This window comes from Lactuca saligna, chromosome 3 (assembly GCF_052625555.1).
Source record: "Lactuca saligna cultivar CGN05327 chromosome 3, ASM5262555v1, whole genome shotgun sequence".
Taxonomy (NCBI): Eukaryota; Viridiplantae; Streptophyta; class Magnoliopsida; order Asterales; family Asteraceae; genus Lactuca; species Lactuca saligna.
In genome coordinates, this window is record NC_136419.1 from 172410176 (window position 1) to 172426810 (window position 16635).

The following is a 16635-nucleotide window of genomic DNA, read 5'->3' on the forward strand; positions in this document are numbered from 1 at the left end:
AGTATTCCAGATATGATCTGAGGGCCCGGTAAGCATTCCAGACTCATACTGAGGACTAGGGGGCATTCCAGATACGAGCTGAGGGCCCGGTAGGCATTCCAGACGCGTACTGAGGGCTCGGTAGCAATCCAGATGTGAGCTGAGGGCCCGGTAGGTATTCCATACTCACACTGTGGGCCCAGGGGTATTCCAGTCTGTAAAGCTGTGGACCCGTTATGTGCTTTTTTGCTCAGTTTGTTACGATATGTTAACGTGTGACACAGTTATGTGGACTGTATGTGTATCGGTATTTTGGGGGTAACTCACTAAGCTCTCGGGCTTACAGTTTCAGTTTATTGTTTCAGGTACCTCAGGGGATCGCAGCAAGGCAAAAGCATGATCGTACAGCTCCTCCTATTGTGTTATGTTTCTGGGAAAACTATGATATAAATGTATTTTGAAAACAAAGTTGTAATGTTTTGACGAATTCGACGTGTTTTTGAAAGTTTAAATTTGGCTTAAATTTTTTAGTGTTACAAAATGTAAATGTAGTCATGAAATTCGTCTGCTTAGTCAATATTCCCCTAATAAATATTCAAGTGCATTACAAAGTTGTACATGCATGAATAATGTTCTTTCGTAGGTTATGTTTTGAAGAGAAGCAAGAATGAATCTCAAAAAGTCATTAATATCAGTAGGAGATGATGTGGGATTTGTTGTAAATGAGTAAAGGGAAAATGAATCAGGAGGGTAACCAACTGCTGCGTTTGTTCTCATTTGGTCCCTTTCCTTTTTTTTGTACTCAATATATCATCGAACTTGTTGTTTGTGTTCACCATAACCCTTTGACCGGCTATCACAGGTCAAAAGCCGGTCAAAAGGGCTATGGTAAACACCAACAACAAGTTCGATGGTATATTGAATACAAAAAAAAAAAAAAACCAAATGAGTACAAACGCAAAAGTTAATTACCCTCGAGAGTCATTTTCCTTCGATATATATATATATATATATATATATATATATATATATATATATATATATATATATATATATATATATATATATATATATATATATATATATATATATATATATATATATATATATATATATATATATATATATATATATATATATATATCGTTGTTCCTCAATACTTTCAGAAAAATAACAAAAATTTGATGTGTTTTCTATAATACAAAGAAAAGAAGGATTATCATTTATCAAAGTGCAAAACCTGGTTAATGCCGACAGCTCGGGAGTATTATTTGTGTAGCTTGAATTGATGAACAAATTTGACGGACCAATCACCTTGGTTTCTCACCTTCTCTATCTTCTCGCCAGCATAGTGAGTAGTGACGAGTCTCCGGTGGCGACTCCCCTAGCGAGCGCCAGAGGCGGTGTTCTCTTCGTTCAGCCTTATTATTATAGCACGACCCAAATATAATTCAGTATATCTCTTTTTGCAATCCTCAACTTCCCAGCTATTGTTTCATAGAATGAAATACCCGTTCCTTGTAAATCATAACCCCTTTTCTCCACATCATTTCGCCACCTTATTACAAAAATGTTTGAAATCAAAATCTTTAACACCATGCAAGCAAATCCATGCCCTCATCTTAACTTCAGGCGTTGACATGAATTCTCTTTCTCTACATTCAAAGTTGGTAGGTGTTTACGCAAACTGTGGCTGTTTCACTTCCGCTCATTCCATGTTTCAAATCACTGAAAACCTTAATGTTTTTGCTTACAATTGGATGATTTCGGCTTTGACATTCAATGGGTTTTTCAAAGAAGCTATAAACTACTTCTCTTTACTTCAACAATCAAAAAATCTTGTTCCTAATAGCTACACTTTTCAGTTCCTATTGAAATGTTGCGTCGGTTTGAGTGATCCAAACAAGGGTAAAGAGGTTCATTCTGCGACATACAAATTCGGGCATCACGCCAATTCATCTGTCGTCAACTCCTTGATCGAAATGTACTGCAAATGTGACTCCCTACTTTACGCCCGCCAACTGTTCGATAAAATGTCTCAACCAGACATCATTTCTTGGACGAACATGATTTCTGCCTATTCCAATTCCGGGCAACTCCAAGAATCACAATCACTATTCTACAAGATGATATTAACAGGATTAGAACCTAACGAATTCACATGGAATGCATTGATAACTGGATATGCTAGAATTGGAGACTGTGATGGAGCATTCACCACATTCTCTAAAATGACCAAAACCGGTTTGATTCCTGATGTGGTTACATGGAACACCATGATTTCTGGCTTTGTTCAAAGTCAACAAACCATCAAAGCCATGGAATTATTCAACCAAATGTTGGTAGCCAAAGTCAAACCCAATCCTATAACCATCACCGGAATCCTCCCTGCAATCACATCCATGGGCTCGGTGAATTCCGGGAGAGAAATCCATAGCCAAATCTTGAAAACAAATATGCATACAAATCCTTTCATTTCAAGTGCCTTAATTGACATGTATTCCAAATGTGGGTGTGTTAAATTAGCAAGAAAAGTGTTCGACACCACAAGCTCCAAGAACATCGCTTCATGGAATGCAATGATTGGATGCTATGGGAAACACGGGATTATCGATTCAGCTATTGAACTATTCCACAAAATGGAAGAAGAAGGAGTTGACCCGAATCAAATCACGTTGACTTGTGTTCTTGCTTCGTGTAGCCATGGTGGATATGTGGAGAAAGGTTTGGCGATCTTTAAGCGGGTCAAAGAAAGTCAAAAGGTCAAGATTAGGGATGAACATTACGGTTGTGTTGTGGATATGCTTTGTAGGTCAGGGAAGATGGAAATGGCGTATGATTTGATGCAGGAATTGGGTGTCGGAATCACTGATTCCATGGTTGGGGCTTTGTTGAATGGGTGTGTGGTGTATGATAGGGGAGATTTGGCTAAAAAGATGAGGGAGGAGGTGGTGAAGAGGCCAGGAGGGTTTGTTGGTTTGTGTAATGTTTATGCGGGTGAAGGAGAATGGGAAAAAGTTGAGAGGTTAAGAGAAGTTATGAAGGTGTATGGGGTGAAAAAGGAACATGGGTTTAGTTATTTGTTTGATAATATGTAAATTTTGATTTTTATATAAGGTGGAAATGAAATTTGTTTCCATATTGGCATTTTTGTTATCAAGTTGATTCATAAAGAAATAGGTATGTAACTTCATTTGGGCCGAATATTTGAGTTGCGGTTTTTAAATTTATTTTAAGGGATTTTATTGCCTTTTTTTTAAATTGTTTGGTTTGTAGAAGTCCTATTTATACTAATATTAATTTTTAGTTCCTTAATAACAGTAAAGAAACTGAATTCGTAGGTGGTTGCTAAATAAATCCAATGTGACCATTGCTAAAGAAGAAGAAATCACCCTTAATAAGATCATAATGACCCAAATAACAATATATATGAACATGAGGATTGTTGGAACTAATGTGGAATGAACAAATAAATATTGTTGTGTTGTTATTATGTGTATCTATCAGGTCACACACTTAATAACATAAAAGGGAACATATGAATAATAAATATTTATAGAATATGTCTTTTATTAGTTACCAACTTAAATAAATAAAAATAAAAGAGTTTATTTGTTATTTATTCATCAAGTGATAACTGGTTAGTTGTAATTAATTAAATAAAAGGTTTATTACTTAATTAAAGGCTTTCTTAATCAGTAATTAATAAGTTTTAGTTTTGGGCTTTTATTTAGTTGAAAAGAAAAAGTTTTATAGAATCCTAAGTTATCATTAAATAAAAAATGGTCATCTTATCTACTTTCGAATATATATATATATATATATATATATATATATATATATATATATATATATATATATATATATATATATATATATATATATATATATATATATATATTAGTTTTTTCACCATATTCATATGAAACCTCTATAACTATTCACTTTTCAATAATTAACTACTATAATTCAAAAGTTTTATAACTTCACACTTAATTATTATATATGACACTTAATTGATTAATAATTTAAGATAGCATATATATATATATATATATATATATATATATATATATATATATATATATATATATATATATATATATATATATATATATATATAGGTAGATGAGGTTGCTAGAGTTTGGAAAACAACATAAAGGAAGAGATGACTTGAGAAAATACAAAATATACTTTTGGGATGCATTTATTTACATTGAACGAAGAATCATATAGATAAAATGTTTTAAAAATCAGTTTTTTAGTTGAACCAGTATGGTGACGGATTTCCGATTCAACAAGTTCAAACATCGGTTGTAACACCCGAAATCTAGAAGGCTAATTATGAAAAATAAAACCTCTTTTTGAAAGGTCGACTCGTTGAGTATGAATTTTAAGTCACACGCATATTCAAAGATCAACTCGACGAGTTGGAAGGACCAAATCGACCAGTTGGTCGCTGTTTGAGAAACCCTAAATTCGGGGTTTTGCACCCTATTTAAACAACTTAAGCTCTAGGGTTTGGCCTCATTTCCAGCCTCCATCATCCAAAACCCTAACATCAAAACCCTAAGGCCATTCTTGAGTGTCGTGAGTTCATAAGGAGCATTTGTTGGTGATTCTTGAAGGAAAATTGAAGAGGGAAGAACCTAGCTTGGAGGAGTGACTCTAGATCCAGAAACCCTTCATCAAGAGCTACATCTTTGAGGTATAAAGTTGTCACCTTGACCTATAGCTTATTAGATCTCTTTCTTGAAGTTTTAGCTTGAGTTTTGGGGCTTTGATCAAAAAGGTCCGAAGAGAAGGGGTTTCCAGGGGTTGATGGGATAGATCTAACCCTTATATGGCCTATTGAGGCTTAAAGTTGCAAACGTTAATGGCCTCCATGTCCCATTTATGCAATATGTCCATTGTGAAGCCAAAAATGGACATTTGAGGATGTTTCTAGCATGCATGAACGTAACGTTTCCAACTTTACGTGGTTTGCTCACCTTGGGACATCAGATAAGTATGTTAGTGGGTTGTATTATCACGCTTTTGTTGTTTATGGGAACTCGCCAAGTTGAAGGACAACTCAACGAGTTGAGTCAACTCGGAGTGTTGACTTTAACTTTGACTTTGATGTTGACTGTGACCTTGACTTGACTTTGACCAAGGTTGACCCCTGTAGGGTTATTGTGACATCCCTATTTTCACGGCCAGAAAAGACCGATTTTGTTTATGATTTATAAAAATCATAGTATATATTTTAAAAAAATGTTGCGGAATTTGATCCCAGCAAAACATGATAAATACATTATCAAAGCATTTCCGAAGAAAAGTATTTTTATTCATTTTAAAACATTTGAGATGTCATCGTCAATACAGAAACATAAGCATAAACAGAACTTACATTCATTATTACTAGTGATTTATATCTCCTTAATATTTCAGTGTAATGTGACTTCATATCAACACCTGTGATATAAATAAACTGAGTGAGTCGGGTTGAGAAACTTGGTGAGTACATAGGGTTTTCAACCCACAATAAATAAGTTTATTAACTTTATCAAACCAAACAAACTTGATTACCCGTTCCCGTTATCCTCACTTTACGTCCCTAAAATATCTAACACAATGGACCTAGTCTAAGGACTTTCATCGGGGTGCTAACACATGCTTCAGGGGTTCCTCAGCAATTTATGTCAAATAAGGCAATCATGTAGATGATGGAGTACTGCTGGTGAGTACACAGTTCAAATAAACACCTATAGGTTGCGAGCCTGTTAGCGTTCCACTGGACTGTCTAGAATAGTCCGTGGTCGTCATCTATACTCCGCTAGATGATTGGATCATCAATAACATCTATATCGAGGCCTCTCATTATTTTATTTGGTCACACACCAACTATTACATCTACCCATGTTTTACCCAACACGTTTTATAGATATAAAATACATATACAATTTAAATAATTTAAAACGTGTATAAAAATATTTCACCCAACATAGACAGCAAGTATTCAGACAATATGCACACATAGCACATAATTTATATTAAATACTTCATATCTATGTGTAAGATGAAAGGGACCATGCACTCACTTGAAAATGTGGTGATTCCGAACTCAGACAACACTTTGCTTCTTAAAATTCATAACTTCTACATACGGACTCTGTTTTCGTATGTCTTTTTACCTTTGAGTTTCTATTAATAAGATATTCAATTCTCATTTAGGTCGCATAGGCCAAAAACCGCTCGATCTAAAATTCGAGTTTTGGGCTGTGCACTGTTAAGCCAAATCTTAGAAAATTCATAAATTCCTCATACGAAGTCATATTTGGGCGTTTTTTTTGTATGTTCTCGGTTTAACGTATACTACAACTTTTGTTTAGATTTCTAAGGCTAAAAAGTCCTCCATCATAATTTCACTATTTACGTCTCTCGGTGTCGTGCTGGTTTTGCCGTAAAACTTCGACGAACCATAACTTCTTCGTTATAACTCGGATTTCAACGTTCTTTATATGTATGGAACCCTTGAGAAGTATTATAAAAAATGGTTAAGATTATTTATTCTAAATAATATTTTGTCAAAAAGTCGTTTTCGACCCCTATTATCTCTAAATTGACTAGCCCGGATCTATGGACGTTACAATTATCTCCCCTTTAGGATGATTACGTCCCGGAATCATCAACGAAACATGGCTCACATGATTACTCCATATATTATCTCTTCATCCTAAGTAATAACCATAACTTTGATGTTTCTTCGAACGAATATCTAACTCTAAGACTTCCTGATTGCAGGTGGTGCTCGATCTTGCACTTGCTCCCTATCTCACGTTAGACTCCAAATTATGACCTTCAAGTCACAATGTCGATCCTTACTGGAGACTGCGTCTTCTTCTTAACAAACTTAAGATAAGTTATTTTATTACTAAAATGGAATGATGTGTCATATTCTAATGACTTATCATCGTATGTTCCCACGCTTAAACTCAGGTCTCTTAGAGTTTTTCAGAATAGACTATACATTTCTTCATGTTCTAATCACATCTTAAAAGGTAGCATTTCTAGATACAAGCAACTATCGCGATACCTCTACCGATCGCTTTGATTATCTTTTATTTCAATCTTCCGACTTAAGTTAGATGTTACATCAAACTTGGTTCTCTAAACCACGTAACATACTTATCGTAGTCGGAGTCAGTTCAATATGACCACTAGGGTCGGAATAACAATCATCCTCTTAGTCATTATCAAAATGATGGTAATGAAATATTTGAATAAAACGGTAACAATTACTAGCTTCTTGGTAACCTTGTGACTTTCCCTGATCCAAGCGTGAGTTTTGTGCTTCCGGTAGTATAGGCCTGTACTATCATTCACACCTACTCATACTCGTCTCAAGTATTGTCTCGCAGTTCTCCAAGTTTTTATCATAAAAATAATTTTAACACATACAAATGTGTCCAAAAAATCATATAAATTTTTCTAGACTCTACTAGGACTTCTTCCATGCGTATCTTCAATCATCAATTCTGTTTCAACCCGGTTGGTGGTGGAAATGTTAGACGATGGGATAACTTCATGGATTCTACCAAAAATCTTTCTTTCTTCTAATCGAAAGTGAACTTCTCCCATAGTAGATGTATTATTTATTAGACGCATTCTAAAGGCAAGATATCACTCTTAAAATATCTTCCAATAGGTATCATTCACTATCGTAAGCCTTCTCATTTCCTCCATTTGCTCAGTCTATTATGAGTCCCTATCATGACATTCTATACACCAAAGCAGGCATTCGGTGTATCGATACGAGAATATAGATAAAGGAAGATTTAGATGCGTATTCATCCGTATTACTCCAAAAAGTTACATGTCAGTTCTAATATCGTAATTAAACGTTTAGAAACCTGACCACATAAAATTTCCAGATCTGGTCCTTTTGGGTTGCCTTCACCAAAGCAACTTGACTGGAGAAATAATAGAGAAAGAGTTTATTATGGTTTATTAATATATTATATGAATAATATATTAAAGGAGAAACCATATTTATTTAGTTAACATTGGTCAAGAATTAATTTTGTGATCAAAATAAGTTAACTAAACTAGGGGGCTGAATTGTAATTATGTGATAGTTGCAAAGTAGGGCAATGGATGCCCTATAGGATAGGGTGGACGAATTCAAGGGGATAAGGCCTTAGAATTCGTCCATGATAAGGTTTCTAGGGTTATCCTTTGGAATGCTTGGTGGACAAGTAATCAGATAAGGATAAGGATTGAAACCCTAATCCATGCACCTATATAAACACCACTTGGCATATGCAATTCATCCATGACTTGATATCTAGGGTTTCTAGAGCCGAATTTCATACATCCCCTCTCTCTCTTTCCTCTCCATTTGCTCTTGGTGTTTGTGAGCCATTAGAGGTACTACACTTGTGGTACTTGCTTTCAAAGACAAGAAGATTCAAGATTTAAGTTGTTATTACAATATAACAACAAGAGGTATGTATTTCATCCTTCTTTGTGATTTTCGAAATTGCTAGAAGCATACTAGGTTTCCTTATGTGTTCATAATGTTGTATAACTAATAGTGATAACATAGATCCAACTCATCCATGACTTAATATCTAGGGTTTCTAGAGCTGAATTTCATACCTCCCCTCTCTCTCTTGCCTCTTCATTTGCTCTTGGTGTTTGTGAGCCATTAGAGGTACTACACTTGTGGTACTTGCTTTCAAAGACAAGAAGATTCAAGATTTAAGTTGTTATTACAATATAACAACAAGAAATATGTATTTCATCCTTCTTTATGATTTTCGAAATTGCTAGAAGCATACTAGGTTTCCTTATGTGTTCATAATGTTGTATAACTAATAGTGATAACATAGATCCAACTCTAGGGTTGCGTGCACACATAGCATTGTTTGTATAATACCCAACAGTGGTATCAGAGACATTGGTTTTTGTTTTCAGTTAGTTTTCTATACAAAAGTATGAATTTGACATATTGAGGTTTATAGCCAATAAACCCTGAAGGCATGATTTTCGAATTTAGGGTTCATAAGCCTTAAATTTCAAAATTTGGTTAGGGTTTCCCAAACTGTTTCCTTAGCCTCCAAGATTTCGAATTCTAAGGTTAGCCAACCCTTGAATTTCGAAATTGCCTCCTTCCCCAAGATTAGGTCCTAAATTCTAGGGATTTGGATAATGTCATATCTTGTAATTATCTTTTAAGTGTTTAAATTTGGTAATTAAAGATTTTGAATTATCCCATCCCATAATTTCGCATTTTAGGGGATTAGGTTAAATTAATTGTTTAATTTAATAGATATCCTCCAAGATTTAATAATTCAAATTAATTGTTTAATTTTTGATAATTATTAAATCAATGTTTTAAAAATTAAAAAGCTTGATTTTTCGAAAATTTTAAATATAATTAAAACCTAATTGTTTTGAAAAGTTTCAAAACTTTCCCTCAAGTTTTGGAATTTAAATTGTTTGATTAAAAGTTTAATTTTGAAAGTCTAAAATCTAAAACCCTAATTTTGAAGAGTTCAAATTACACCCTTATGATTTTATTAAATTAATTAAGTGTATAATTAAAAGAGAGTTAATAAATCCATAATGATATGGTTTATAGTTAATTAAATTAAAAGTGTAATTTATAATATTTAAACCACCTAGTATTTTAAAAGAATAAAATACAACCTTATACTATGTATAACATTAAAAGTCTAATATTATATATGTATAACTTAAATGTTAGTCTTACCGTTAGTAGGCCTCATTCACGAAGCTGATCTATAAGGGGGGTATAAGGTTATGACCTATGGTTGTTTAATGGGTGTCCACTCTCACCCACCGCTTCCTTAATTGGTGGAGGGTCGTTATCCAAACGGGTAGGATAGGGCAAACCCTCTCCTTATTAAAAATATAATGAAAAATAAAGTAGCTAAATGTTTTACAAAATTCCCAATCTTAGTTACTTTAGGTAAAAGTGAATTGATGCAATTCCATGAAATTACACTTTGTACCCTTGCTAAGACGTTAGTGGAGCATGTGTGGTTAATCGGAACACTAATTGGGTTCTATGCAAAGGTGGCAAAGGGTGACTCGATGATTGTCATAGTTCAATGGAGCGTGTGTGGTTAACCAACACATTGAATAGGTGACTGTAACATTGGAGGCACCATGTATATTTGCATGGTTATTCACACCCTGTTTTGTGATCCTCGGCATCCCAGTAACAAATCGAGGGGCATATCGAGATTTAAACATGTCATTGAAAAGTTCAACGAATCTCAAAAGATCTAGGAGTTTTCAATACATTTAAAATTTAAATTCATTTTTTCATTTTTCATGGTGGAAAATTAGTGAATCGTCATTCACTTACCTTCAAATGTTCTGCAAGTTGGATTACGACATCCCTCTTCCAATTTGTAGGATGTTGTGTTGGATCCTGACCTTAATATCTCATTTGGGTGTTTTTTTAAGGACTCAATCAACTTAAATTGAATTTTCTCCCGCTTCATAGATGTCAAAGTCTGATAACTATGGTCTTCCTAAATCCGTTGGAAAAGGTTTTCCACATGAAGATGATGTTCCACGATTAGATTGTGGAAATGGAAATCATGCTTCATTTCTCCACCTCCTCCAATAATTCTCCCTGACCCACATGTTTAAAAACTTGAAAAGTTCAAGGTCACTCAAGCCCTATTGGCAATAAGACACAAAGATGGAAAGTTTGTGTGTACATACGTCTTAAAGATGAAGTCACGCATTGACAAGATTATTAGGTGTCGATGTCTCAAGGAAGTTAGTTGTTGCCTTGGTTTTTCAGTGACTTCCCGAATCATATGGTAAGTTCGTTAGAGAGTACTATATGATGGACCACAACATAACCCTTATTGATTTGACACATTTGCTTATTGTTGTTGAATCAGAAATGATTTTGCGCACTATTCGAGCAAATTTTTTCTGATAAATCAATATCCCCACCTTCTATAGGAAATGGCAACATTGGAAGTCCAGAATAGTTTTCTCTAATCAAGAGAAAGGTTGAGTCTGAGATAGTCCCGTTGTAACACCATAATTTTTTAAAACTAAAATTTCATTCAAAATCGCTAAATTCATAAAACACTTTTTGCAAAAATCTCATTTTTGTTAGATTACAAACGAAATTCCATATTCAATCAAAGAATAATCCAGGATCCTCAAAAACATAACTCTTCCTCTGGTATGTACAATCGAGCCGGTGCCGTCCTTTGATCCTGAGAAAACCTGAAACACATAGCACAAAACACTATAAGCATGAAGCTTAGTGAGTTCCCCAAAATACCACATATAACACATACTAGCCACTCGAGGCTATAACTCTGTGGGCCCTCTAGCCCTAACTCTGTGGACCCTATGGTCCTAACTCTGTGGACCCTCTAGTCCTAACTCTATGGACCTTCCGGTCCTAACTCTGTAAACTCTGGAATACCCATAACATAAATCACAATGAAATAATGCAGTGCAACACATCACATAAATAGCATACAAGATACTCTGTCACATAACTCTAGTTACCACTCAAGGTAAAGTATAGTGAGAAGACTCACCTCAGATGTCTCTGCTAATCTCGCACGCGTATACACTGATCTAGCCTCTACCTAAACACATAAACAATTATCTCAATCGATAACGGCTCTCCAGGCTAGAATAATCCATTCTATGTCCTCTAAGAAGGCTAAAAAGACCATTTTACCCTTTAAATGGTCCACATGACCAATTGTTGACCAAACCCTAAAAGTCAACAAAAGTCAACTCAAGTCAACGATTAACTCTGACCAGACTCGTCGAGTCCATGCGTGTCTTCTGACTCTTCCAAGGCCTCACTCGACTCGTCGAGTGAACCTTCCACTCGACGGGTTTCCTCTGGATTCGAATCGTGGGGCAACCCGACTCGACTCGTCGAGTCTCCCCATGGACTCGACGAGTTGCTCCCATGTCAACACAGATTTGACCTTCTAAGGTCAGATCTGTTCCTCTAATCCATAGATCTGGCTTCCCTACGACCAATAACCATGTAAAGGTCGAGGCTTGACATACATACAAAGCTCACAAGGCTTTCCTTGGAGAAATGGCTCCAGGAATGGCATCAAAGTATCATTCTCTCAATGAACCAACATAAAGCATACAAAATAAGGCCTTATGGACCTCTATGGGTCCAGATCTAGGATCTCTCACACAAAGGGACCCTATACTCATCACTACAAGCCATATGAAGGTGTAGATAACCCTAAAATCACCAATCTCACTCAAAATAGAAAAGGGAATTCGATTTTATACCTCTACAATGAAGATACAAGCTCAGGAACTCTGATTCAACAAATCCCCTGACCTCCCTTTGCTGGAAATTACTTCTCCCTTACAAAATCACACCAAGAATGCTTAAAATGGCTTTATCTCTCTCACTCTTTGCTCCAGGTCTCTAGGGTATCTCTCTTTGGACTGGTAGCCGCACAAGAGGGCTATAAGGTCCTTTAAATAGGTCTCAAACCTGGACAATTAGGGTTTTCCTTAACAGCACTGACTCGGCGAGTCTAGATACCCGACTCGTCGAGTCCCTTCATTAAACAGGTCACCAAGTCGCGATCCTACTCAACGAGTTGAGGCATCAACTCACCGAGTCTCTTCATATCCCATAATAAAATACTCAAATTTCCATTCCTGGATATCCAGATGTTACACCCGTGTACCATTCCAGAAGAATCCATATGTTTCTACTGCCAAAAAGAAAGGGCATTGGTTACGAAGCTGCCTTTACTAACTGAGAGATATAAGAGATGGGAGAGTCAAGATGTATGACTCTACTTCAAAAAATCCACTATCTAACTCCATTAAGTTCCTATTTGGAGATTCTTAATAACATGATGTGATAAGACTACATTTGGTGTTCTAAAGGATCGAAGAAAAGAAAGGAAGCTTAATGGACGGAGCAAGCTGAGTCTGATCACGAAGAAATGGATTACGATCGCATGGATTCGATGATTGGATTTTAAGTTGCTGCTTAGAGTTATGATAGATTGCTTAGGGATATGTAATAGCATAGTTTTCATTTGCGTTCTAAGGATATATTTTTCTGCAATAAAATAAATTTTGATTTTGTCTTATTTATATTTCATTGTGATGGCAATTATGAGAATTGATGTCTATGTGTTTCTATTATAAGGAATATTAAGTGGATGAGATTCATGGTTATATTATTTATGGTAGTTTTTTAAGTAAGGAAAGATTCCCATCGCCCAAGTTTCAATTGGACAGAATATTGGAATCATATGATTTGAATCATGTGATGTATGGAAATCATGATACTTAGAAATTTTAAGACTAATTCCTTCACAAAAAGTCTCGTGAAGGACTAGAAGGTCCGGTACACAGTGTCGTGTGCTAGTCAACTCTACCATAAATAACAATAAGATTATTCGTCATGATTTACTAAAGTCTTAGTAAATGTGGTTATGCTTACAAGATTAAGTATAATTCCAAAATTATTGAAAAGTTTCAATGAATGGCAGAATGAATAAGAAGATCAATGAGGCACAGAGATAAGAAGTTTCTCCAATATAAAAGGAAGGGAGAGTACTTCTATATCAAGTTTTATGATCGTCTTAGTAATAGTAAAGAACCATATTACAGTTCATCCTCTAAGAACACTAGTTTGGCTAAGAAGAAGAATCAAGAATTGCTATAGTGGTTAAGACATTAAGATGAATCATACTTCGTTCGAATATCGAATTAAGATTGTGACATCGAGTGAAACATTTTAAGTAGGTTTATAACACTTAAATGTGTAATAGAGAAAGTTTTCTTATTCCTACACATTTGAAATTTGTAAGTTGTGATGTCTTGAAAAAGACAAAGACCAACTAGAACAAATTAAGTTGAGTGTTAGTCTTGATAGAATTTCACGCTAACTCTTGAATATTTGTTTTGTCAAGGAATGCTTCTTGACAAGAGAATCATATATGTCAAGAGGTAAGTGGGAGTCTAAATGATCGTGAATAGTTTTCAAGAACTAATCAAGAATAAACCTAATCAATAATCACTAGCACACGACTTGAGGTTCGTACGCTATCGTGTTGACATATACTTGTTTTTGTGTCATTCCAGTTTAGTTAACTATGCATGTAAGTTCTACGAGTTCTCAATGGACTGCATAGGAGCTAGGCACCTTGATCAATGCAAAGTACATTGAAAAGTAGGGGTGAGATGCTCAAATAATTTGGAAGAAATGGTGGGACCCTAGATGGCAAGAAATCAAGAACGAACAAGTTTTGTACATAAGAGTTTGGATCTGTCACTAACATTACCTTGTGATTATGGTTATGAAAAATTCACATGGATAAGAGCACATACACAATAAAAATCTAAGTGTCATAAGGTTTCTCTCCTTCATGAAAATGATTGTGAGGAAACGCTTTCACTAAGTAAGATTTTGAAGATAGCATTGTGTAATTTGGATTTCTCAAATTCAACTATGATTACCTCATCCCTCTTCATAGTTCGAATTATGGGAAAAGGCAAATGGATCTGAACATTTTTAGACTTATTGTTATGAGTTCTAGAATCGTTTAGAAACACACATATGAGTTGTCGAAGGAAAGGTGTATCAGGTTGAGAAGCTTAGATAAAGTCTTATCGAAGTATCTAGTATTCGAAATATGAACTTAAGAAATTCAATAAGCATTGTTTTCTTGAAGTTCAGCTGATTTCTGAATACATGATAAAGCTAATGGGAGCATAAGTGTTATGTTGGTATGAATATAATCATTATGATAGTGGGAGCATGATAATTATGGCAGGTTGCAAGTTAGCAATATTAATATAGAAAACAAAAGGTTTCAATTCACAAAGTTGCGATGTTGAAAAGTTGTTTTGCTATAATTGAGGGAGAGAATTGTATACTTCGTTTCGCAATCTAAGTACTTAGATCGAGAAATTTCAATCAAATTTAGTCAAATATATGATATGCATTCTCAAAATTCGATTATGATTACGACATCCTTTTCTTAATTTGAGTTTTGAGAACATGGCAAATAGAAATATAATGGCAAAAGACTGATAAAGTGTCATGTCTTCATGTAAGACATTATGCTTAGTGTTCCATACGCTTTGAGTATTGGATCGATCACATATGTTGTAATAATTGACCGTTCTAAAAAATTTCGAATGCCTAGGGCATTAAGAAGGAAAAATGACTAGAATTGGACATGACTAAGTTTGTTAAACAACTATCAAAGGACAATCTAAGGTTCACTAAGGATTGGTTGCTTGTGAGTAGTTGGAAGTATAGTATTGGATGAACCATATTGACATTATTATTATTAGATATGATTCTATTAATAATGAGTTGTCATATGGCAAATATAGAAATGTTTCTATATTTGGAGTTGGATGTTAAGAATCTATATGTCTAGATTAGAAACTTTTATGCAAAAAGGATGTTCAAAGGAATGTACATTGAATATGAGACTTCGTATCTATGGAATTGTCTTGAAACAATTTCTAATAGAGGACTTTGTAATTTCATTAGTAAAGTCTTGTGACCTTGGCGCTATGACATTACGAAAGGATCGTTGCATAAAATGTTAGAATCTAGCATATTCTATAAGTAGCAAGAATTTGGTATTCTTACACTTGTGGTAAGGATTGGGAGTTATGAAATGAGTATGATTGAAAATGTGTTTAATTAATTTATTTCACAAAGTTAGGACCATAGGAAAACATTGTGTGCATGCTAAGAGCATGGGACAACTGTAGTTATAATTCAAGTAATAAGTTGATTACCCGAAACAACAAATAATGAGTAATCAATATGCTGATAAATAAAAGGTGTTTTATTTATACTCAAAAGTTTGAGTCCATATAGGATTAGTATTATTATTGTGTTTCACTTTGCATGTTTTGACTTCCTGAAGAATTAAATTATTTTAGAATAATCAAATTATTCGAATGTTCCACAGTCACTCATACTTTGGGAGTAGGTATGAAAGAAGATTGTCGTGAATTGGTGTGTAGATTGTTTAAAGTGTATTAAACATGGCAAAGGTTTGCTGCAACATTCATGAGTGCTTAAGAATATGATTTGAGAATTGGATTAAACCCACTCTTACTTGGATCGCTTCATGGATTTTATCACAAGCGATTGGTGAGACGATAATATCTTATTTTCTTGAAACGGAGATGTGTGAGTTGTATCTTGTGAGTTAGTTGCACATTGATAATATGTAAACGCGCCAGTAACTTGGTGTTATAAAACATATTCTTGTGTGTGATTTGGTGAGTGAGTGGAAGCGAGCATTGAGTCGAAGTTTATCCGTTCCTTTTACCCAAAGTGGGATAAAAGCGATATCTGTGGGCCACTCGATGATTTAGTGATTACAAACGTAAATGCTCGGCCGGGCTAGGGCTAATTTGATTTGTTCAATTAGTCCTAGCCTTCATAAATCGGAAATCGGGAAACAACACATAGACTGAGAGAATGATTTCAATCCATGTCTCACATCTATACGATATCTAGAATGGAGGAATATATGATCCCTTATCTAAAGGATAGATTATTGATAAGATCAGAGTTCGACAGCATCTTTGAGAGTTATGATTGCTAATTGGATTGTACTT

At 34.8% G+C, this 16635-nt stretch overlaps 1 protein-coding gene across 1 annotated transcript; it reads left to right on the forward strand.

Annotated features, from left to right (window-relative positions):
* The first annotated feature begins 1160 nt into the window (after positions 1-1160).
* On the forward strand, positions 1161-3233 carry LOC145037480 (pentatricopeptide repeat-containing protein At5g59600-like). The gene has a single exon (XM_078986154.1). It carries the CDS (start codon positions 1482-1484, stop codon positions 3075-3077), a length of 1596 nt encoding a protein of 531 aa, XP_078842280.1. The 5' UTR covers positions 1161-1481; the 3' UTR covers positions 3078-3233.
* Positions 3234-16635: the final 13402 nt, after the last annotated feature.